The 24,021-nt window shown below is 43.6% G+C and overlaps 1 protein-coding gene across 1 annotated transcript in view; it reads right to left on the reverse strand.

Moving 5' to 3' along the window:
• LOC121281476 (ran-binding protein 17-like) overlaps positions 1-24,021 on the reverse strand; it is a gene marked incomplete at its 5' end in the record, with an annotated part of 1,080,904 nt that overhangs the window by 539,291 nt on the left and 517,592 nt on the right. Inside the window, one exon of the mRNA XM_041194421.1 lies at positions 18,488-18,568. Within this exon, the coding sequence (XP_041050355.1) occupies positions 18,488-18,568 (81 nt within the window). The remainder of the gene's footprint in view (positions 1-18,487; positions 18,569-24,021) is intronic.

A 24,021-nucleotide genomic window follows, 5' to 3' on the forward strand; every position in this document is an offset into this window, starting at 1 on the left:
CTTAATCATTCTCTAAATGAAATTTAACTTTCACATGCAAATTGCAGTTTCTGTAATCTCATGGAAGACAAAGTCACCTTGGGATACTTTTTTCTTAATAATATGCCATGTGCAATAAACTTGATTAATAGATTCTCCCTCATTCTCTAGTATATTAAGGTCTAGCTATAGGCTGCGTTTTTAATTTCCTCATTGAAGAAAATCTCAACACTCATCTGTGTCAGCTGAACACAGGGCAACACATTTCTTCCACTGTTTTACATTAGGCATATTGTGCTCTGGTTTGTTTCCGTGGCAAAGGCCTTTTTAACATCTACAGGTTGTCAGTCTAAATCTGTCCCAGGAAGATGTGATAATGAGTTTGTCACTCCACTCCCATCATATGTAAACATATATATGGACTGACATATGAGGAGAGATTGAGTCAGTTAGGATTATATTCGCTAGAGTTCAGAAGAATGAGGGGGGATCTCATAGAAACCTATAAAATTCTAACAGGATTCGACAGGGTAAATGCAGGAAGGATGTTCCCGATGGTGGGGGAGTCCAGAACTAGGGGTCACAGTCTGAGGAAAAGGGGTAGACCATTTAAGACTGAGATGAGGAGAAATTTCTTCACCCAGAGAGCGGTGAGCCTGTGGAATTCGCTATCACAGAAAGTAATTGAGGCCAAATCATTGTATGTTTTCAAGTTAGATATAGCTCTTGGGGTGAAAGGGATCAAAGGATATGGGGAGAAAGCAGGAGCAGGCTATTGAGTTGGATGATCAGCCATGATCATAACGAATGGCGGAGCAGGCTTGAAGGGCCTAATGGCCTACTCCTGCCCCTATTTTCTATGTTTCTATGTAGGTACCCCACTGGATGTCAATCCAATATTCAGAGATAAGAATTCTCAACTGTGCTCAACATCAGTAAAACAATAATGAAATACCTACACCAATTTAACAGCTCCAACAGTAGTAGGTCAAAGAGGGGATTAGGACAGTACATTTCCTGCCTCAAGAACCAGCAGCAATTTCTTATTCCTCGAATGGTATCTTCTCTACTCTACCATTGCCGGTGATTCATTCATCTACAATGCACTACACCCCCTGCAGGGCTTCCCCAGCTTTTGCACTACTCTTTGTGCTACAAAAGCCTTCTCAGAACCCTTTGGTACCTCACCCTTTGGTTCACTTAAAAGGCTTTTTAAAATTCATTTAAGGGATGTGGGCTTCGCTGGCTAGGCCAGCATTTATTGCCCATCCCTAATTGCCCTTGAGAAGGTGGTGGTGAGCTGCCTTCTTGAATCGCTGCAGTCCATCTGGTGTAGCTACACCTACAGTGCTGTTAGGGAGGGAGTTCCAGGATTTTGACCCAGTGACAGTGAAAGAACAGTGATATATTTCCAAGTCAGGATGGTGAGTGACTTGGAGGGGAACTTCCAGATGGTGGTGTTCACATATATCTGCTGCCCTTGCCCTTCTAGATGGTAGTGGTTGTGGGTTTGGAAGGTGCTGTCTAAGGAGCCTTGGTGAGTTTCTGCAGTGCATCTTGTAGGTGGTACACACTGCTGCTACTGAGCATCGGTGGTGGAGGGAGAGAACGTTTGTGGATGGGTTGCCAATCAAGCGGGCTGCTTTGTGCTGGATGGTGTCAAGCTTCCTGAATGTTGTTGGAGCTGCATTCACCCAGGCAAGTGGAAAGTATTCCACCACTCTTGAGTTCTGCCTTGTAGATGGTTTTGGGGAGTCAGGAGGTGAGTTACTCACCACAGATTTCCTAGCCTCTGCTTTTGTAGCCACAGCATTTATATGGCTAGTCCGGTTCAGTTTCTTGTCAAGGGTAATGCCCAGGAAGTTGATAGTGGGGGATTCAGTGATGCTAATACCATTGAATGTCAAGGGACTATCTCTTACTGGATATGGTTATTGCCTAGCACTTGTGTGGCACGAAGGTTACTTGCCACTTGTCAGCCCAAGCCTGGATATTGTCCAGGTCTTGCTGCATTTGGACATGGACAGGTTCAGTATCTGAAGAGTTGTGAATGGTGCTGAACGTTGTGCAATCATCAGCGAAAATCCCCACTTCTGACCTTATGATGGAAGGGAGGTCATTGATGAAACAGCTAAAGATGGTTGGGCCTCAGACACTTCCCTGAGGAACTCCTACAGTAATGTCCTGGAACTAAGATGATTGACCTCCAACAACCACAACCATCTTCCTTTGTGCTAGGTATGACTCCAACCAACAGAGAGTTTTCCCCCGATTCCCACTGACTCTAGTTTTGCTAGGGCTCCTTGATCCCATATTTGGTCAAATGCTGCCTTGTCATCAAGGGCAGTCACTCTCACCTCACCTCTGGAGATCAGCTCTTTTGTCCATGTTTGAACCAAAGCTGTAACGAGGTCAGAAGATGAGTATCCCTGGCAGAACCCAAACTGAGCATCAGTGAACAGGTTATTGCTAGGCAAGTGCCGCTTGATAGCATTGTTGATGACCCCTTCCATTGCTTTACTGATGATCAAGAGTAGACTGATGGGGTGGTAATTGGCTGTGCTGGATTTGTCCTGGTTTTTGTGTTCAGGACATACCTGGGCAATTTTCCACATTACCAGATGGATGCCAGTATTGTAGCTGTGATGGAACAGCTTGGCTAGGGGCACAGCAAGTTCTGGAGCACAGGTCTTCAGTAATATTGCTGGAATATTGTCAGGGCTTATAACCTTTGCAGTATCCAGTGTCTTCAGCTATTTCTTGATATCACGTGGAGTGAATTGAATTGGCTGAAGACTGGCATCTGTGATGCTGGGTACGTGTGAAGGAAGCCGAGATGGATCATCCACTCGGCACTGTTGGCTGAGATCGTTGTGAATGCTTCAGACTTATCTTTTGCACAGATGTGCTGGACTCCTCCATCATTGAGGATGGGGATATTTGTGGAGCCGCCTCCTCCAGTGAATTAATTATCCACCACCATTCACAACTAGATGTGACAGGGCTGCAGAGCTTAGATCTGATCCGGTGGTTGTGGAATCACTAAGCTCTCTCTATCATTTGCTGCTTTTGCTGTTTGGCATGCATGTAGTCCTGCATTGTAGCTTCATCAGGTTGACGCCTCATTTTTAGGCATGCCTGGTGCTGCTCCTGGCAAGCCCTCCTGTACTCTTCATTGAACCAGGTTTGATCGTTTGACTTGATGGTAAGATCGAGTGGGGGATATGCAAGGCCATGAGGTTACAGATTGTGACTGAGTACAATTCTGCTGCTGCTAATCACCAACAGCACCTCATGGATATCCAGTCCTGAGTTACTAATCTGTTCAAAATCTATCCCACTTAGCACGGTGGTAGTGCCACACAACATGATGGAGGGTATCCTCAATGCGAAGAAGGGACTTTGTCTCCACAATGACCATGCATTGGTCACTCCTACCGATGCTGTGTTAGAGGCTTAAATGCCTCATGAACAGTCACTGGAAATAGCAACAGAAAAGCTCTGTCATAATCAGTAATCTGTTAGCTGAGTTGGTTAGATGTCTGGAGTGTGGAGCGGAAAGATACCAACAGCAAGGGTTCAATCCCCGTATCAGCTGTTATAGTTCATGGAGGCCTACCTCTTTACTTTGCCTGACACTTGATGTGAAGTGGTGCCCTTCAAGGTACAGAATGTAATGTCTCTCTCTAATAGAAAGAGATTATATCCTCCGTGGACTATGGCTAAAAGATCTGGATACAAGGAAAATGCAGTAATCGAATACAAGAGCCACAAAACTACTGCTTGGCTCGGGGTAAAAACACCTTTTCTGAAACTCACCATTTTTTACTCAAGGAACCCTGCCACAAGAGGCACATTCTACCCTCAGAGAAAGTTAAAAATAGGACAGCTAGATTGAGGAAGGATTAAGGGCAATAGATGTATTGGAAAACAGGTGTTTTTTCAGATAATATTAGTTCCTGAAAACTACCCAGAAAAATGGGATCCCAGAGAGATGTCCAACATCATTAAAGTATAGCTTCCTCATGTAGGTTATAATCCTGCAGAATAGACCATTCCAGCAGGGGACGTTAGGCCAGCAATGGATACATCTTGATAGATGGGATATTGAAAGGTGTTAGAATCATACATTTCAAGATGACGTGTCTAAGTTTTTCATCTTGCACTCAACTTGTAAAAAATGGCAGGACATGACATGACCTGCACATTTTAGATGCTAACCTGGGATTTTTTTTGAAGAAAGTCATAAGTTCACCTTGGAACTGTCAACAAGCAGGCCTCTTCCAAGAAATATATGGTACTTGAGGAAGATCTGATTGTTTGTTTTGAACAACAATCGTTTTAACTGATAGAGAAACAAAAACTGAAAAGGAAGGTTGGTAACTTGCTGGAAATCACATGAGTGAAAGAAAAAAAAATTAAGTTGTGAACCTGCTGGTTCTTGAAGGCAGTCTTATTGGGGAACCAGCTGAGGTAGGAAGGCTACCCTAACTGGCTCTCTGTCTCTACCTTGCCTAGAATTGTGTGTTGCTTTCAACCTGTAGCCAGAGAACACTAATCTGAGTGTAACTAGTCAGCATTTGGACTTGCAAAGCTGAGACCAGTTGGTGAGAACCTCCAACCATCCACCGGGACCAGCACACACGAGGGAACTCCTGGTTAACAGCGTCTTATCCTTTATATTATAACGCCCCATCGTCCAAAGCCCATCTCTGCAGAGAGACTCTATCAGTTTGCCCTTTGTTTGTCTGCGTGTGTGTCTGCGTATGTGTGCTAGGGGAATTCTTTAAGAAGAGATAGATAGTTATACTTCCCGATTACAATTGTGTGTTAGCCAGTACTTCCAACTTGTTAAAAGAAGTTTTGTTTAAAAATAAATTAAACATTTGGTAGTACAGAACTTGAGTATAGCTGAAAAAGGAGACATACCTAAGCTTTTCACCTTGCACTCATCAGGATACTCGCAAGAATACCAATATAAAGGGGAAACAACAATTTATACTATATGTGAAGAGATTGCTGTTTGGTTAGCAAGTGACATTGTCATGGAGAAAGCAACACTGACAGTGACTGACAAGCATCGTTTGAAATTTAAACCAAGGAGCTTGACCCTAATTGGTCAAGGCATTGCCCTGAGGAATGAACCAGCAAATGGCTGTCACTTATTTTATTTGGCTGAAACAGGCACAACATATGTACATGTTCTTGCTGTCTGCAAAGAACAGGATGCTGTGCATTAATATATATAGCTTCCAGTACATACAAATGTACCACATTGCAAGCCCGGCTAACAATCTTACCTTGGTTGTCAGCATAATTCTTAGCACACTGAGGATTATTTAGCAAATGTTGTCCAATCATGGAATCATATCTAATGTTGGACACTGTGTTTTGAGTTTTGCAAGCAGGGGCTGGTTTGGTACTATCCGTACCCTGCACGTTGCGAACTGCGGCTGGGACATGCTGTTTGATACAATCCGTCAGTCTTTGGGACGTATGGCCTACATGCCTAGAATCACACTGGCACTGAAATTCGTATGCCACATTACTCATTTGTGTGATAGGCAGAATGTCTTTTTGGCTTGACAGCAGCATCCTGTTTGTGGCGAACACCACTCATGTTGCTGCTGCATAGTCACAGCATGAAATAGCTAGCTGCACCTGTTCTCAAACTTTTGAGATACCTTGCCCTTTCAGGGTAATCTGAGGTAAATTGGGCACTTTTCACAGCCGAAAGTGATGGCGCTAGGCCCGTTCATGAGTTTGCATAATATATGTGATATATGATTGCATTGTAAAATAAATTGGGATCTTGCGCAGGATTTGAAATGCAGACAGCAGGTGATTGGATGCCAAATAATAATTGGTAAGGGTTAACAAGACGGAGACCAGGGGCAGAATCTTTTACCTGTTGGGCAGGTGAAGGGGTAGTGGGAGTGGGTACACACCCGATCAGTGCCACCGATCGGGTCCACGCTGCCATTTTACATCGGTGAGCCAATTAAGGTGCTGTGCACTCCCTGTGCAGGTGGGGTGGGAGTTGTCTGAGTCGGGAGTGCGCTCTTCCGCCCGCATGCACACGAAAGAGCGCAGAAATCTCCCTTGGGCACCTCTGTGCCTCAGGGAGACTAGTTTTAAGTCTAACAGGTTTAATAAAGTGGCGAGAAAATTTTTTATGACATATCCCCTCATGTGAAACTGTCACATGAGCTGGGACATGTGCATTAATTTCAATAAAAAGTTTTGTCAAAATTTAAAATCATTCATGAAATCTCATCCCGCCCGTGGGTGAGGTTCCATAAAAAATGCGGAGGCCACCTGGGCTCTTCGCCTGCCAGCCAGCACAAGGTTGGATGGGTAGCTCCATTAATGATTTTAATTGAGAGTTAAATGGCCTTAATTTGTGCAAGCCCTCCCAAAGTTTGAGGAAAGGGATGTAAAGGCATTCTTTCTTTTGTTTGAAAAGGTGGCTAAGCAAATGAAATGGCCAAAAGGAATCTGGACATTGCTTATACAGAGTAGGTTGGTGGGTAGAGCTTATGAGGTATATACGTCGTTGTCAAAACAAGTACCTTTGGATTATGATGCAGTGAAAAAGGCTATTCTGAACACATATGAGTTAGTCGCTGAGGCATACAGGCAGAAATTTCGGAATATAAAGAGACAGGGACAGCCTAGACAGACCTATATTGAGTTTGAGAGGGTAAAGCAGAGTAATTTTAACCATTGGATATGGGCATTAAAGGTAGAGACAACATATGAAGCTCTTAGGGAAATAATTCTCCTGGAAGAATTTAAAAATTCACTTCCTCCAGTGGTTGGAGCCCATGTTGAAGACCAAAGGAGCACAACAGGCAGCTGAAATAGCTGACAATTATGAGCTGGTCCATAAATCCAAACCCTTTTTCCATCATCCCCACAAACCCGAGAAGGATAGAAAGTGGGAAGAGAAGGGACAGCTGGGAATTCCCTGGAAACTCCTGCTTAGGCGAAGGTGCTAAGGGTGGAAATGATGTTCGAAGGCCTAAGTGTTTCCATTGTAATAAGATGAGACATGTTCGTGCAGGGTACTGGAAGTTGTGTGGTAAATCCATGGGACTTATTGGGGTACCTAAGGGTGAAGCCGGAAGAGGAGCCCTGGCTGAAAGTACAACAGATCGATTGTAGCGTTAACTGCATCTGTGAAAACGAGTGTGAACACTGCTGGTAGTTCAGGAGAGGTGGATGAGATACATGAGAGTTGGAAAGAATTTTTGTTGAGAGGAAAAGTAACCCCTTACTCCTCAAATGAGACAGCTAAACTTATAATCATACTATGTGATATGGGGGCCATTCAAACACTTTTGCTGGGGAAAGGCATATCTTTTCCACCAGAGAGCACAAGAAAAGCCGAAGTTTTAGTCAATGATGTTGGTGGCGAGTATATACCCGTACCTTTGTACCGGGTGCACTTGGAGTGTAAACTGTTGTCAGGGACAGTGACGGTAGAGATTGTTCAGCGGTTACCTGTAGATGGAGTTGATTTACTCCTGAGAAATGATTTAGCTGAAGCAAAGGCTTCTCCCATAATTACAGAAAGACCAAGTGAAGTTAAACAGACAGAGCAGTTACAGGAAATGGTTCCAGGAATTTTCCTTTCATGAACAATGCCTAAGCAAAGTCCATCATCGAAGGTCAAAGTGATACCGCAGACAGATATTTCGCTGGCTCAAACTTTCTTTAAATACTTTGATAATCTGCAAGAGACATTTAACAAATCTACTTTAATTGGGGCTCAGCAAGTTGATCCAGAGTTTAAGTAAGAAAGCAAATCAGCCCAAACTGAAGCTGAGGCTAAAGGAGCTCAAAAACATTATTATATTAAAATTGGAATTCTAATGAGGGAGTGGAGACCTCCTCACAGACCTGCAGATAAGGAGTGGATGCTTGTTCATCAGGTAGTGGTACCACCCAAATATCATAGAGAGATACTATGGATAGCACATGAAATTCCTATGGCAGGACGTGCAGGGATACGGAAAACTCAAGCGTGGGTAAACTGGCAGTTTTACTGCCAGATCTTCATAACGACATGGTACAGTTTTATAAAATGTGCCATACGTGCCAGATGGTAGGAAAACCACAACATGGAATCAAACTGGCACCCTTAATTCCCATACCCGTTTTTGAAGAACCACTCAGTAGGGTGTGTTAGTGGACTGTGTGGGACTGTTACCAAAAACGAAAGCAAGACACCAGTATATCCTTACCATTATGGATATGACAACACAATTTCTAGAGGCTATCCCTTTAAGGACAATTACGGCTAAAGTAATGGTACAGAAGTTAACCTAATTTTTTTATTCGATACGAATTGCTAGTAGAGATCCAGTTGGATCAGGGTTCAAATTTTACATTTAAAATATTTCCAAACATAATGAGTAGTTTGGGTATAAAACAGCTAAAGTCCACAGCATATCATCCACAAACACAGGGAGCTTTAGAGAGGTACCATCAAACCATTGGAAGTTCCCTTCCAAGTCACTCATCATTCTGATTTGAAAATATATTGCCGTTCCTTCACTGTTGCTGGGTCAAAATCCTGGAACTCCCTTCCTAACAGCACTGTGGGTATCCACATGGGCTTTTGCGGTTCATGAAGGTAGCTCACCACCACCTTCTCAAGGTGCAATTAGGGATGGGCAATAAATGCTGGCCCAGCTAGCGAAACCCACATCCCATGAATGAATAAAAAAGAAACTGCCAAAACAATGATTAAAGCATACTGACATAAATATCCCCTTGATTGGGACAAAGGACTGGATTTTCTCATATTTGCTACCTAAGATTCACCAAATGAATCTACTGGCTTTAGCCCTTTTGAATTAATTTACGGACATGAGCTAAGAGGTCCTCTGAAATTAATCAAAGAGAAGTTTTTAGGAGAGAAGGGTGGATCCTCTATGTTAGATTATGTGTCCATGTTCCAAGAACGGCTCACGGGAGCCTGCAAAGTGGCTCAAGAACATCCTCAAGTTTCTCAAACAAAGATGAAAGAATGGGCAGATAAGTAAGCTCTGACCCGAACATTACAACCAGGGGTTGAAGTGGTAGTACTATTGCCATTACAGGGGGAACCTCTGAAAGCACAGTTCAGTAGTCCATACAATATAATTAAGAAGGTTAGTAAAGTAAACCACTTGATAAATACCCCAGATCGTAGGAAAAAGAATCTGCTTTGTCACATCAATATGTTAAGATGATACCAGGGAGAAAGATAGGAAACAGCAGGTATGTCAGGTTGTAAGTACAGTAGAGGACAAAAGAGACAGTGAGAGTAGGTAGAAGGAGTTTTAAGACAGTTCACAAATTGAACCTCCTACAATCTGGTTAGCTAACTGAAATATTAGGGCAATTAGATACCATATTTTCATTCTTATAGGTGGAACGACGAGAGGATCGATTGAGGTTATTTACAGAATTTAAAGGGGTCTGTAAGGATAAACTAGGGTCTACAACTTTAGCCACACGTGATGTGGATGTAGGGGAATTTTCTCCTATAAAGCATCATTCTTATTGTTTAAGTCCAGAGAAAAAAGCACAAATGACAGTAGAAATTCAATATGTCTTAGAAAATCACCAAATTGAGCCCAGTCAAATCAGTTGGTGTTCTCCAGCAGTGTTAATGCCTAAACCTGATGGGTCAACCAGATTCTACATAGACTATAGAAAGGTTAATTCAGTAACAAAAATGGTTTCCTAACCAATCCTTCATCTAGAAGATTGTATTGACAAGGTTGGGAGTGCCTTGTTCCTTACTAAGACAGATTTGTTGAAAGGATACTGGCAAGTACCTTTAACATCGCGAGGTAAGGAGATATTGGTTTTTGTAATGCCAAATGGGTCATATGAATGCCATTTGGACTAAAAAATGCTCCAGCCACTTTCCAAATACTAATGAATCAGGTGATCACTCATGTTCCGAATTGTGTGGTCAATTGGATGATGTCTTGGTTTATATCAACACATGGAAAGACCATTTAAAACAATCGGAAGCCTTATTTAAACAATTACAATTAGCAGTCTAGTAATAAACCTTGCAAAACGTGAGTTCACAAAAGTGCAAGTAACTTATTTAAGGCATATCGTGGGGCAGGGACAAATCTTGCCAAGAACAGCGAAGGAATTCCCTGGCCCTAAAACCAAATGGGAAATCATGAGATTTTTAGGAATGTGTGGTTTCCATCATAAATTCGTACCAAACTTCAGCACAATAGCAGCTCCACTAATGGATTTATTACAAAAGAAAGCAAAGGTGGTATGGTCAAAAGAGTGCCAGACAGTCAGCTTTTGAGAAGCTGAAACCGACTCCAATGAACCAGTATTAGCCGCCCCTAATTTCGCTAAAACCTTCAAGCTGGTAATCGATGCTGGTGACTTGGGGGTGGGTGCAGTTTTATTTCAAGAAGATGAATCGGGCATGGAGAAGCCAGTGGGGTACTTTTCTAAAAAATTAAATTGGCATCAAAAGAGATACTCTACAGTAGGAAAGGATTGTTACTGGCTCTTAAGCATTTTGAGGTATATATCCATCATGGCTGTAAAGGAACATTAGTATATATTGACCATAATCCTTAGGCCTTTGTGGAAAAAAATAATACTCAGAATGACAGACTGTTCCAATGGAGCTTACTAATACAGCCTTATAACTTAAAAATTGTTCATATTGCTGAAAAAGGTAATGTAATTGCTGATGCATTATCAAGATTGTAATTTTTTTATAATTGTCTGGAAAGTAAGAAAATCAGAAAACTGAACAGATTCTGTACAAGGAATGGATGGCTGAGTAAGCACATGTTTGAATTCTGTTTATATTTAGTACATATCTTTGACATTTGGAAATGGTGTTTCATCTCTTAAGGGCTGTGATACCCAGTAAAGGGTTAACCTAAGAAGAACATGTCAGAAAACAGCCAATGCTGAGAGATGGGCATGACCAGGGACTGCTGATCACATCCCTGAATGATAATAAGCTTACTGGAAACTATTTAACTACAAGATGTGGTTTATGACATCACAACAGAATTGATCACATTTGGAGCCGGAGGTGTCCTCATCATGAGGTGGGGCCCATTGTGTCCAGTTAAACACAAGAGATGAGTTACTCAGCCAGCAGGATGGGCCCAGGAGATGAGTTAATCAACAGTACAATACCACTGGTAAGCCGAATTCCAGCGGTTGTGGTCATACACGAAGAAGGAAGAATAAAAGGAAGACTGAAGGCCGGGTGAGGCAGAAGAACCCAGGACCAACACTCCAGAAGCGTCCAAAATGTTTGGTACAGTATGTTGATGACTTACTGCTAAAGCAGAGGCCAGGGAAGGGCATCTAACACTGCTAGCCAAACTGTTAGCTCTATTAACCAAGATAGGAGCCAAGGTAAATTCTAAAAAAGCCCAAGTAATGAGAGATAAGGTGTCATATTTAGGCATTGCATTATTCGCAGGAATGCATTCCATAGAGGACAAACAGATGTGTGCCATATGTCAGCTCCCCGTCCCAACGGATGTGCGGTCTCTACAGTCCTTTTTAGGATTGGTACGCTATTACCATAATCATACCGAGGGATTTTGTGAAAAAGGTTGCCTCCTTGTACACTCTATGAAGGAAAAATGCACCTTGGGAATGGAATGACAAGCACACTCAGAAGCATTGTTATGGACACCTGTTCTCCAGGTATCTAACCCAGGGGAACCTTTTGCATTGGAAGTAGCTGCGAGAGAGGAAGCTCTGTCTGTGGTACTCCTCCAGAACAAACAGGTAAACTTTGTCCTGTGGCATATGTCTCGAGGGTCCTTGTGGCAGTAGACAAAGCCTATGTCTGTGAAAAGCACTTATTAGCTGTATTTTGGACAGTGCAACATTTTGTTTATATCGTAGGACTTAGTACTATAGCAGTTTTCATGGAACGTACACCCATCCAGCTACTATTAGATGGACATCTGAGGGATGGAAATGTTTCCCAAAACCCCCTTGCACTTTGGACCCTACTACTCCAAGGCAAGGGTGTATCTGTACGACACCTCTGTTAGCCCCTAATTTACAGTACCATGGTGAACCCCACAAGTGTGAGGTTTTGGCAGCTTGGGCCCCGAAGGGTACCTTCATGTCAAAACCTCTGGGGAGAGCAGAGAAGGAAGCTCCATTAAAAGTTTTTGCAGAAGCTTCATCTATGGTAGCAGATGATGTTAGGAAAACAGGGTGTGATATCCTGGTAACACAAAATGGTAGAACAATGGATGAAATAAGCCTGAAACTACTATCGGACATGTCAGCCCAAGGAGCGGAATTAGCAGCAGTAGCCTATAATAGTGACGCACCCACATAAATTCCCACCACCCCTAAACATGTACTCAGGCTCAATGTATGTATGCAACAGCCTGACGGAATACTTGCCACTATGAGAAGCAAGGGGATTTGTGTCAGCAGACGGAAAGCTGTTGCTGTCTGCTGTCTGCCCCCTTACTGAAGAAAGTTTTACGGCTGTCACTACAGCTAACAGCCAATATGGAATTATCAAGGTTAAAGCCCACAGTACAACCGAGGCATGGGCCAAGGAAAATGGGAAAGCAGACCTTTTAGCAAAGGAAGGAGCAAGACTGTTAGGTAAAGGATGGGATCCGAGGGAAAGTACCGATGTAGAAGAAGTAGTGGCAGTCAAGGTGTCACAAATAAATATAGAAGACTTAAGGGAAGCGCAAAGGAAGGACTGCGAGCTAAAATTAATTCAACAAGAAGCCCCAGATAGATGGTCCACAGAATATAAAAGGGAAGAAAATAACATAAGAATAAAGGAGGGATTGATATTGAGGAATGGACTATACATAATACCAGTACAGGATAGAAACCAGATAATTTATCAAAATCACAATATGCATGGGCATCGAGGCATTGAACCCACGGAGACCCAAATTAGACAATTGTGCTGGTGGCCCTGTGCAGGAAAGGACGTAAAACACTATGTAGAAAACAGTCTAGTATGTGCTCAGAATGATCGAGACCAATAGGCAAACAAGGCAGAATTTAGACATACTCAACCAGTGGCAAGACCATGTCTACCATGTCATCTACAAATTGACTATGTAGGTCCATTGCCAGTCTGTAGAGGAGGTTATAAGTACATTCTAGTCATAATAGATACCTTTAGCAAATGGGTAGAGGCCTTTCCTACGAAAAGCAATACTGCAGTCATCACTGCAAAGATACTGATACAACAGGCCTTCACAAGATGGGGATTACCTAGGAGTATAGACTCGGATCAAGGGTCACACTTTACTGCCCAAGTGCTGCAGTTGGCAATAAATTGCTAGGAATCCAACAGAAATTCCATACAGCCTACCATCCGTATTCCAGTGATATTGTAGAAAGAATGAACAGAACTTTGAAAACTATGCTCAGGAAAGTAGTACAACAGAATAGTACAACCTGGGACAGAGTATTACCCATGTCTTAATGATAGTACGAAACATTGCATCAAGTTCTAATGGATTCACACCCCATGAAGCAATGACGGGGAGTAAGATGAGAGGGATTGAGTTCTTATTGGAAATAGACTTATCAGAACCATAGTTAGAAGCTATCAACCACGAGACCTACATAAAGGAACAAGTAAAAACTTTACAAGCTTTACAATTGGCAGTAGCTGTAAAATTGGGGAACAGGCGAAGACAAAGAAAAGCTTATTTTGATGGAAAGGTAACTCCTGTCAAACTACTGAAAGGAGAACAAGCGATGGTGAGAATACAACAAATGGAGAGTTTTCTGACCCCAAAATTTGCAGGACCATATACCATTGTGGACAAAGCTAGCCCATTGATATACAAGGTCCGATTGGACGCAGGAGGAAGTAAGTAGTATCACATCAATCAGTTAAAACCATCCAAGGGACAAGGGAAACAGGCCGGATTCCATGAAGTATATCACTCAAAAGCAGTTCAGTTGGATGCTTTAGGTGATGCAGGGAATCGGGAAAACCCAAATGAGAGCGCAGATGGGTTCGAAGGAGTGAAAAGGGAAGATGAGGAAGACATAGGGATATCAGAGGAGGAATGGAAAGCCATAGCAGCCAGAAGGAACGAAGAGATGCTGGAGATATTTGATAACCCCTCAGATGAGGAGGACTTTGAAGGTTTTTGACTGAGAGAAACTCATATTGCCTTGATTTGCCCCAACAGGCCAATGCAAGGGAGCAACGCCATGAAGTGCCTCGCGATATTCGGACTCTTGTGCTGGACAATCTGGACAGCCAGAGTCAGCCAAATGAACTGTGACCAGATATTAGGAATGTGGACAGAACAGAATAAGGTAATTTGGGAAGAGGCATGGACAGACTTGGATTGCTGGGACTTTTGCTGAGATGAAACCAAGGCCCAGGGAAATGTGGTAGATCCGGAAGTCTTGGTAATGGCACAAATGGCTCAGTGCCCGAGCGGAAAATTGCAGCAGAAATTAAAGGACTGTAAGAATTGTGAATGCCTTGAAATGTCACCAATACCCGCTTCGGGACTGGTTGTAGGACTGCCATACAATATACATTATGAATGTTATGTGAAGTTTAGAAAGGTGTTGTTTAACCTGGATTCTATGTGGCCCTCTCAGTGTGATTATACCTCATCTAAAGTAGTTACTCAGAACCATGTCAGGACACTATCAAAACACTGGCATAGGAGAGCTCATGACAGAGGCGGTCTGTCTAAAAAGCGTAGAAAAAGGTCAGTGCTAGAAACCCGAATGGGATTAACAGGTGCAGGACTTGGAATAGTTAATTCGGCTGATCAGATATTTGACTCCGTTTAGCCACCAATTAAAGAAAATCATACTCCAGGGCACGGAAATAGGTAAACTATTTGGTAAGCAATTTGGGATACAAGTAAATACAACAGAAGAAATTGAAAACATAACTGAGAAAATTTGTAAGTGGTCAGAGAATCTATCCGTGGCCCAAGAAGAAATTAGTAATGTGTCCAATTTTAATATTAGTTGTTTAATATATGGAGACTGGTGGAAGTCTATTGTTAAGACCACTATCGTAGCCTTGCAATTGGGAAAGACCAACATGGGACAAGGGAGAGGATACCATCAATAACCATGCAAGGCCCGTCCCAATACCAAAGAATAAACATAATATCTGGTTGCCTGGATATGTAGCTCGAGACTGGGTGACAAAGGGAAGAACAGACAAGGGAAACCCTTTCCTCCAGGTGGGGAAAGTAACTTTTAAGGATGGGCACCCAATGTGGCACAGATGGAAAGCCCTAACTGGTAGGATGGAATGGTACTAATATTACCAGGATTGATATAACTAACTATGAGCTGGAACATACACATGGTTTGCTCTGTCCTTTTGTACAGAAGGAGTTGGAAATCGAAATAGCAGCTGCCATCCCCTTGAGAATCTCAAAACCCCTGAAAAACCCTTTTTGGCATAAACAGTTTGATGATAATGGGTCGGTGTGGCCTGTAATAATTGGACCCTATGAATCAACAAAACCAAGTCTAATTAATATCCACAATCAATATGTGTGAATGGATCACGGGGTGATATGATGTTGAATAATACCATTCACTTACATTGGTTGCACATGGGAGAGCGAAGCATGTCTGTCAATTCCCCAAATCTTCTGTTTGATTACCCACCTCTGTAACCAAACCTGAAGTTAGACTACGTTAAATTGAATGCGTTAATACAAAAGAGTAAGGATAAGATGTATCAGATGATGTCTCAATTAAACAAAATATTATAGAGATAAAAACAAAAAAACTGCGGATGCTGGAAATCCAAAACAAAAACAGAATTACCTGGAAAAACTCAGCAGGTCTGGCAGCATTGGCAGAGAAGAAAAGAGTTGACGTTTCGAGTCCTCATGACCCTTCTGCTGAGTTTTTCCAGGTAATTCTGTTTTTGTTTTAAAATATTGTAGAGACCCACCACCTGCCAGGACATACATGGTGGGTGTCAGCAAAAGTAGTAATGGGCTCTCCTTGGACTTTGACCGGTGTATGTGTTGTGTTAGGTATTCAGGTAATGGTGTTATTCTGTGAATGCCGTCTGCATTTCCGAGTGAATCAAGAAATTTGTTTTGTGTACCTGAGATTGTCTCACATGTAGTGTAGGTTGTAATCATGCTATACTTAAAGCTAAAATAGAATTTAGAATGAAATGTAACATGATGAATCGATGTACCTCGTGTGTGTGATCCTACTCAGCTTAGCCTCTAGGTTCAAGGAGGACTGTGATACTCAGTAAAGGGTTAACCTAATAAGAACATGTCAGAAAACAGCTAATGCAGAGAGATGGGCATGACCAGGGACTGCTGATCACATCCCTGAATGATAATAAGCTTACTGGAAACTATTTAACCACAAGATGTGGTGTTTGCTGTGATATTGTATTTAATGACATCACAACAGAATTGATCACATTTGGAGCCGGAGGTGTCCTCACCATGAGGTGGGGCCCATTGTGCCCAGTTGTGAAAAACAACACAAGAGATGAGTTAACAAACCAGCAGAATGGGCCCAAAAGATGAATTAATCAACAGCAGGATGGGCCAGAGAGATGAATTAATCAACCAGCAGGATGGGTCCAAGAGATGAATTAATCAACAGTGCAATACTACTGATAAGTCGAATTCCAGTGGCTGTGGTCATGCACAAAGAAAGGAGGATAAAAGGCAGGAGAACCCAGCACCAACACGCCAGAAGCAGTCCCGAAGTTGGACTTTGTGAGCAAGTACCCTGCCAGCAGGCTTGATCAACCTGAGGACAGACGGGTAATATCACACATATAAGAGAATGTTTGGTTAATGTAATTGGGATATTTAGTGATAAAGCTACCTTGAGTAAAATAAAGCATTGTGATTGTTCAAATGGAAACTTGTGCGAACTGGTTGTTACTCGACACCACTGGCAAGCGCGTAGGGCATGCTAGACACGGGTCAACAGGGCTGAGACATGTTAGAATCATATCTCTCAAGACTGAATTTTTCTTTAATATGGAAGGACATGGCATGATCTAGATATGTGGACACTAACCTGGGATTTTTTTTAAAAAGGTCATAAATTCACCTTGAAATTGTCAGCAAGCAGGCCTCTTCCTTTACAGTACTTGAGGAAGATCTGGTTGTTGTGAACAACAATCACATTAATTGTTGGAGAAAAAAAACTGAAAAGGCAAAGGTTGGTAACCTACTGGAAATCACATGGGAGAAAGAAAAAAACTGAAGTTGTTAATCTGCTATTTTTTTGCTTGTTTTGAAGGCAGTCTTGTTGGAGGACAAGCTGAGGAAGGAAGGCTACCCTAACCTGCTCTCTCTCTCTCTCTGCCTTGCGTGAAATTGTGTGTGGCTATCAACCTGTAGCCAGAGAACCCTAATCTGAGTGCAACCAGTCTGCATTTGTACCTGCAAAGCTGAGACCAGTTGGTGAGAATTTCTAGACATCCACCGGGACCAGCAGAGCTCCAGGACCAAACCCTGCAGATTTTATCCTTGATTTTATAACACCCATCCTCCAGAGTCCATCTCTGCACAGAGACTCTAGCTGCCTGTCATTTGTTTGTCTGTATGTATGTGTGCCTGTGTGTGTGTGCTGGGGGAATTCTTCAAGAAGAGATAGATAGTTATGCTTCAGGATTACAATTGTGTGTTAACCAGTATTAGAAACTTATTAGAAATTTTGTTTAAAAATAAATTAATCATTGAGTTTTTTGAAAGAAGCCTGGTCAGAGTCTCTTTTCTTCTGGGTACTAGAAGTATAGGGACACAACTGGTCATTCTGGTGAGAAAATTAAACATTTAAATTAATGGTATGGCCTGCGGAGTAGTGGGGCTTGATAATTCACGCAGTCCTCCCATCCCAGTCATAACAAAGGTATCAGAGCTAAAATGGGATCAGAAGGTTGTGATCTTTGGGATGAAACCAGTGGATGGAGATGCAGTCTTTTTCAGTTCTGTACAGTCAAGTATACCTGTGAAGGTCATGGTGGATGCTGAACTCATCGTGCTGTATCCTTAACCTAGGAACTGCTGCTGAACACTGCTGATACTTCCACTACCTGATTTATTTTTAACTTTTATTTCAGCTCTCCAATATTGTTTCCTTAGCCTTTTGGATGAAGTATTGTAAGTAATCTCATGGAGCATTTGAGCTCAACACAATCTACTCTGTTTCTTCTGATCTATATACTTCAGTTGGGTTAGAATGTGACAAAGGCTTTTTGTCACCCTTCATCATTTACTTCACCCCTTGTGATTTTTTCACAGTCCAAAAGGCATATAATTTTCCTCATAATTTGGGAGTAAGTTTCCCTTTCCTAGACTTTTCAATTGGGAAGGGAAAGCGAGTGAGAGGGAAGCATTTGCAAGGGGAGCTGCTGTTTTCTTGCTGTACCATGCCAATTGTTGTGAAAGTCTACACAACTCTAACCTTTTCTACCATAGTTGCACAGTTACATCAATAAAAAGGATATCCAACAGACAGGTCGTTGAGAAACTGCAGCGTTCTGGAAATCACAAGCTCACTCCTCCCCCAGCATTTCAGGTTGTTGACACTGTAAGAAAAGGGATATTCATTACTGGAGCATGTATAAATATCTAATGCTGAAAACTCTCAGCAGAACTGGGGGGAGCAACAAACTGAACATTTATCCATTTATTCTCTTTCTTTATCAAAACCACTCTCCGTTTCCTGTGTGGAATAGATGAGGAACAATAGTCAAAAAATCTTTGCATATTTTTATGTTTGGCGCTACTTCAGTTTGAAGGCAGACATCCACGCACTGCATCCACACATTTTTGTTGCTAACGTTAGTTCCTTATTCTGATTATAGACTCAGACTATGGATGGAATTTTCTATACTCGCTGGCGTCAGGCATGTTTGGTGGCATGAGCGGACATTATGGTGAGAAGGCCAAAAATCGGTTTCACGATGGCATGAAACCAGTTTGCAATCATCCGCTCTGCCCATCAATGGCGGGCCGCATTTCTCATCATTGGGCATCGGGAACCTCATTGTAATACTTCTGCATATCATTATAATCCCAGCTCGCCGGAATCATCCCCCCATCCTGGATCATCTGACCAAGTTGGCGTGATCGCACACTGACATATTTCACAACAGCATGTATGAGGCATACACTTGGCCGACTGCAATTCAAGGAATATTGCGCAGCGCTTGCCAGGGTCTCCAGCTGGACTTCAAGTTTGAGACACTGCACATTCAGGCTGGTGCACAGGCAAGTCACCTTTTCGTGGCTGGCTGACAGTGCTGTGCCGAGGCAGGGGCTGCCCTGTGGTTGAGGCGACTTGCTGGGGGCAAGGGCAACACTGTGGTTGAGGTGACTTGCCGCGGTAGGTGGGGAGCAAGGGCTGCTCTTCATGAGGTGACTTAAAGCAGATGAAAATAGAAAAATATAGTGTTATAAATCCATTTTTATATTGAAAAAGACTATTTACTGAGTAGACTGAAACCCCAAGATAAGTTTAAAAAGACAGGCGACAGCATTCTTAGTGGCCTTCACAGCAGCTCTTATGATGGCTGCACCCTCTCCAGTGCAATCACATCCATCCTATAGTGTGGCGATAAGAACTGCACATAGTACTCCAGTGTGGCCTAACTAGCGTTTTGTACAGCTCCAACATAATCTCCCTGCTCTTATATTCTATGTCTTGGCTAATAAAGACATATCCCTTATGTCTTCTTAACCACCTTATCTACCTGTTCTGCTGCCTTCAGGGAGCTATGGACATGTACAGCAAGGTCCCTCTGATCCTCTGTACTTCCTAGGGTCCTACCATTCATTGTATATTCCCTTGTCATGTTAGTGCTCCCAAAATGCATCACCTCACACTTCTCAGGATTAAATTCCATTTGCCACTCACTCTGCCCATCTTACCAGCCCATCTATGTCGTCCTGTAATCTAGGCCAAAACTTTCATTTTGGCGGTAGGGTGGAGCAGGAGTGGTTGCGGACTTGATCGGTGCCCGTGATTGGGGCCTCGCCGCTATTTTGAGCAGGTCGGCCAATTAAGACTCACCCAGCGCATTTCCGACTCCCGCGGATAGCGGGAGTGTGCAGGTTGCAGCAGACGTGCACAGGCCGCTGGGTCCAATGGCGACCCAGCAGTCTGTTTTAAAGAAGGCCTGGCAGCCTCCTGTAGGTTGCTCGCAATGGCTGCCTGGAGTTGCAACTGCAGGGGGTCTGCTCAGCAAGGCATTCTGGAGGGAAGGGCAAAGGAGAAGGCAGGCTAGCGGGGGCCAATGTGCCCCTCACTTTTCTGATGATTGCCTTGCTGCCCTCCTCGAGAAGGTGGCAACACGGCGGGAGGTGTTGGTCTCCTGGGATGGGAGGAGGAGGACATCCCACATGACCAAACGTGCATGGGAGGAGATGGCGGAGGTGGTGAGCTCCCGCGATGTGGTGCGGTGCACCTGGCTCCTGTGCCATAAGTGCTTCAATGATTTGTTGCACTCTGGAAGGATGAGTACCATGTTGGCGTTGGGCATTTAACCCAGCAGGTAGCCTTAGCCTTTGAGGGGCCCCCCCCCAACCCGCCAAGTCTTACTGTTGGACATTTCTTGAATGCTGGGTGGGCAAGCAGATAGTGCCCATGCTTACATCAGCCTGAGTAGTTCATGAGGAGATGGGTTCTTCCCCGCACTATGTGTTGTTCTTAGTCATACATGACTAGAACCATAGAAAAGTTACAGCACAGAAGGAAGCCATTCGGCCCATCTTGTCCATGCCAGCTCGAGGATACGCAGGTGCCCTTTCTAATCCCACCTTCCTGCACCCGGCCCATAGCCCTGCAGCTTACAGCACTTTAGGTGCAGATCGAGGCACTTTTTAAAAGAGTTTAAAGTTTCTGCCTCTACCACCAACTTGGGCAGCAAATTCCAGACACCCACTACCCTCTGCATAAAAAAGTTCTTTCTCATGTCACCCCTACACCTTCTGCCACTTATCTTGAATCCATGTCCCCTGGTTCTAGAATTCTCCATCAAGAGAAACAAATTTATCCTGTCCACTCTATCTATTCCCCTCATAATTTTGTAAACCTCAATCAAGTCACCTCTCAGCCTTCTTTGTTCTAAGGAAAATAACCTCAACCTATCCAATCTCTCCTTATAGCTACACTTTTCTAACCCTGGCAACATTCTTGTAAATCTCCTCTGCACTCTCTCCAGAGCTATTACATCCTTCCTGTAATGTGGTGACCAGAGCTGCACACAATACTCCAGTTGTGGGCTCACCAGTGTTTCTATACCTCTGCCACTGAAGGAGAGCATTCCATATACCTTCTTTACAACCTTGCCTACTTGAACTGTTGCCTTCAGGGACCTGTGTACTTGTATGCCAAGATCTCTCACTTCATCTACCCCTCTTAGTATATTCCCATTTATTTTGTAATCCCTGTAACTGTTTGACCTCCCTAAATGTATGACCTCACACTTCTCTATGTTAAAATCCATCTGCCACTTTACCGCCCACTCCACTATTTTGGAAATTATGGCTTTCCTCTACACTATCCACTACTCGGCCAATCTTTGCATCATCTGCAAATTTCCCAATCGTGCCCCCCACGTTCATGTCCAAATCGTTAATATATAACACAAACAGCAAGGGTTCCAACACCACTTGAGACAACTTTCCATTCGCAAAGGCATCCGTCAACCATTACCCTTTGTTTCCTGTTACAAAGCCAACCTTTTATCCAGTTTGCCACATTACCCTGACCAATCTGCCATGTGGGACCTTGTCAAATGCCTTGCTAAAATCCATGTACACAACATCCACTGCCCTACCTTCATCAACCCTTCTTGTCACTTCCTCAAAGAATTCAATCAAATTTGTGAGGCAAGAACTTCCTTTAACAAATCTATGCTGACCATCCTTGACTACTCCATGCCTTTCCACATGACAGTTAATCCTATCTCTCAGGACTGATTCTACTAATTTGCTCACCACCGATGTAAGACTAACTGGCCCATAATTGTTTGGCATTTCCTTTGATCCTTTTCTAAACAATGGAACAACGTTTGCGTTTCTCCAGTCCTCCGGTACCTCCCCTGTATCTAGTGAAGATTGGAAAATCATCCTCAGAGCATCTGTTATCTCCTCCCTGACTTCCTTCAGCAGCCTCGGAAACAATCCATCTGGCTCTGGTGACTTATCAACTTTCAAGGATTTCAACCCTTCGGGTACTTCCTCTGTCTTTATTACTATCCTGTCCAGTATCTTGCAGTGTTCCTCCTGGACTACTATATCTACATCTAGTCGTCTACTACTAGTCTGGGGAGAACCTGCAGGACATGCAGCTAGGTGTGTACTCAGAACTCCAACACATGTCCTATTCATGGTGTTGAGATTGTGGAAGGGGAGCCTCAAGGTCTCATGGCTAAGAACCGTCTGCTGCCCTCGACACCGCACCTAGTTGCGCCTCCTTGCTATAGGAGCTAAGACCGTGTGTTTCCTAAAGTGATGGACAAAGAATGTGTCCAAGGTGGCCGATGGGGTGGGGTTGGGAGCAGGCATACTATCTTTGTGTGACTGATCAGCACTAGCATAGAGAGGAGGCACTGAAGGCCGGATATGGGCCACTGTGGTTGGGGTGTGGCGTGTGCGTCCAGAGTCCATGTGCGATTAGCCGCAATGAATGGTCCCTGTTTTTCAGGAGAAAAATGCTCACACTGTCTGTGAGCGTTCGCAGACTGGAGGTGGCCAGGCCCAGCTGATGATTTTGAGCCGATTTAAGCAGGAAGCCCTGGAGCTTGAGAGGCGCCATGCACCCAGGTCCATAGGAGTTGGTGAGGCTGGGGTGGAACGGCCAGGTATTTGAGGTCCACAGTGACATACGCTCTGTCTTCCCACCATTCATAGCACTGATGATTGTTTGAATCGTTATTGTTGCAAAATTGCTCATTCACAGACTGATAGAGTCAGAGGTGTGGGTCATGGACAAAGGTCCCTTGGCCCTTTGAAGATACGCATGTCAACCACTTTCCAAAGTCACCTTATCCCATTTCCGACCACTATCCCCATGGCCTTGTACGCCATGGCATCGCAACTGCACATCCAAATACTTGTTACATGTTAAGAGGGTTTCTGTGTCCACCACCCTTTCAGGTAGTGCGGCCCACATTACTGTGTGCAAAACTTCCTCATCACCTCACCTATCAACCTCATGCCCCTTACCTTAAATCAATGCCACCAGCTTACTCATCTCTCCGCCCAGGGGATAAGTTCCTTTCTGTCGACTCTATGCCCCTCATAATGTTAGAAAGCTCAATTATGTCACCCCTCAATTTCCTCTACTCCAGGGGAAATATCTCCAGTCTATGCTATGTCTCTTCATAACTCCAACTCTCCAGCCTATAAAGCATCCTGGTCAGCGACCTCTGCACTCTCTCCACTCCAATCACATCCCTCCCATGAAACGCATATCACAACTGCATGCAGAACTATAGCTGCGGCCTCGGCAGCATTTTCTGCATTCGCAACATGACTTCCCCGTTCCTATATTCTATTCCTCGGCTAATAAAGGCAAGTATGGCATTTGCCTTCTTAAATGTCTTATGTACCTGTCCTGCTACCTTAACGGGCTTGTCAACATGCCCAGCAAGGTCCCTCTGATCCTTCTTACTTCCCATGGTCCTACCATTCCTCATGTATTCCCATACCTTGTTTCTCCTACCCAAGTGCATCACCTCACACTTATCCACATAACATTCCACTTGGCATTCCTTAGGCCATCTGACCAGCCCGTCTGTATCCACCTGTAATGTTTGGGTCTCCTCCTGACTATTTGCCACCCCACCAATATTCATCTCCATAGGTTCTGGATGGTTGAGCGCATAATGAGCCAGGGAGAAAAGGATGAAGTGTGTCACAGTGTGCACGCTAACTGATCCAATGTCCTTGTTGTTATTTTCAGCATCATCAGAGCCTGTCCACCAGGAGCAATTATAGATGCCCCCTCTCACACCTGAGGGCCCTCAACTGT

The sequence above is a fragment of the Carcharodon carcharias genome, chromosome 8, assembly GCF_017639515.1.
Source record: "Carcharodon carcharias isolate sCarCar2 chromosome 8, sCarCar2.pri, whole genome shotgun sequence".
Taxonomy (NCBI): Eukaryota; Metazoa; Chordata; class Chondrichthyes; order Lamniformes; family Lamnidae; genus Carcharodon; species Carcharodon carcharias.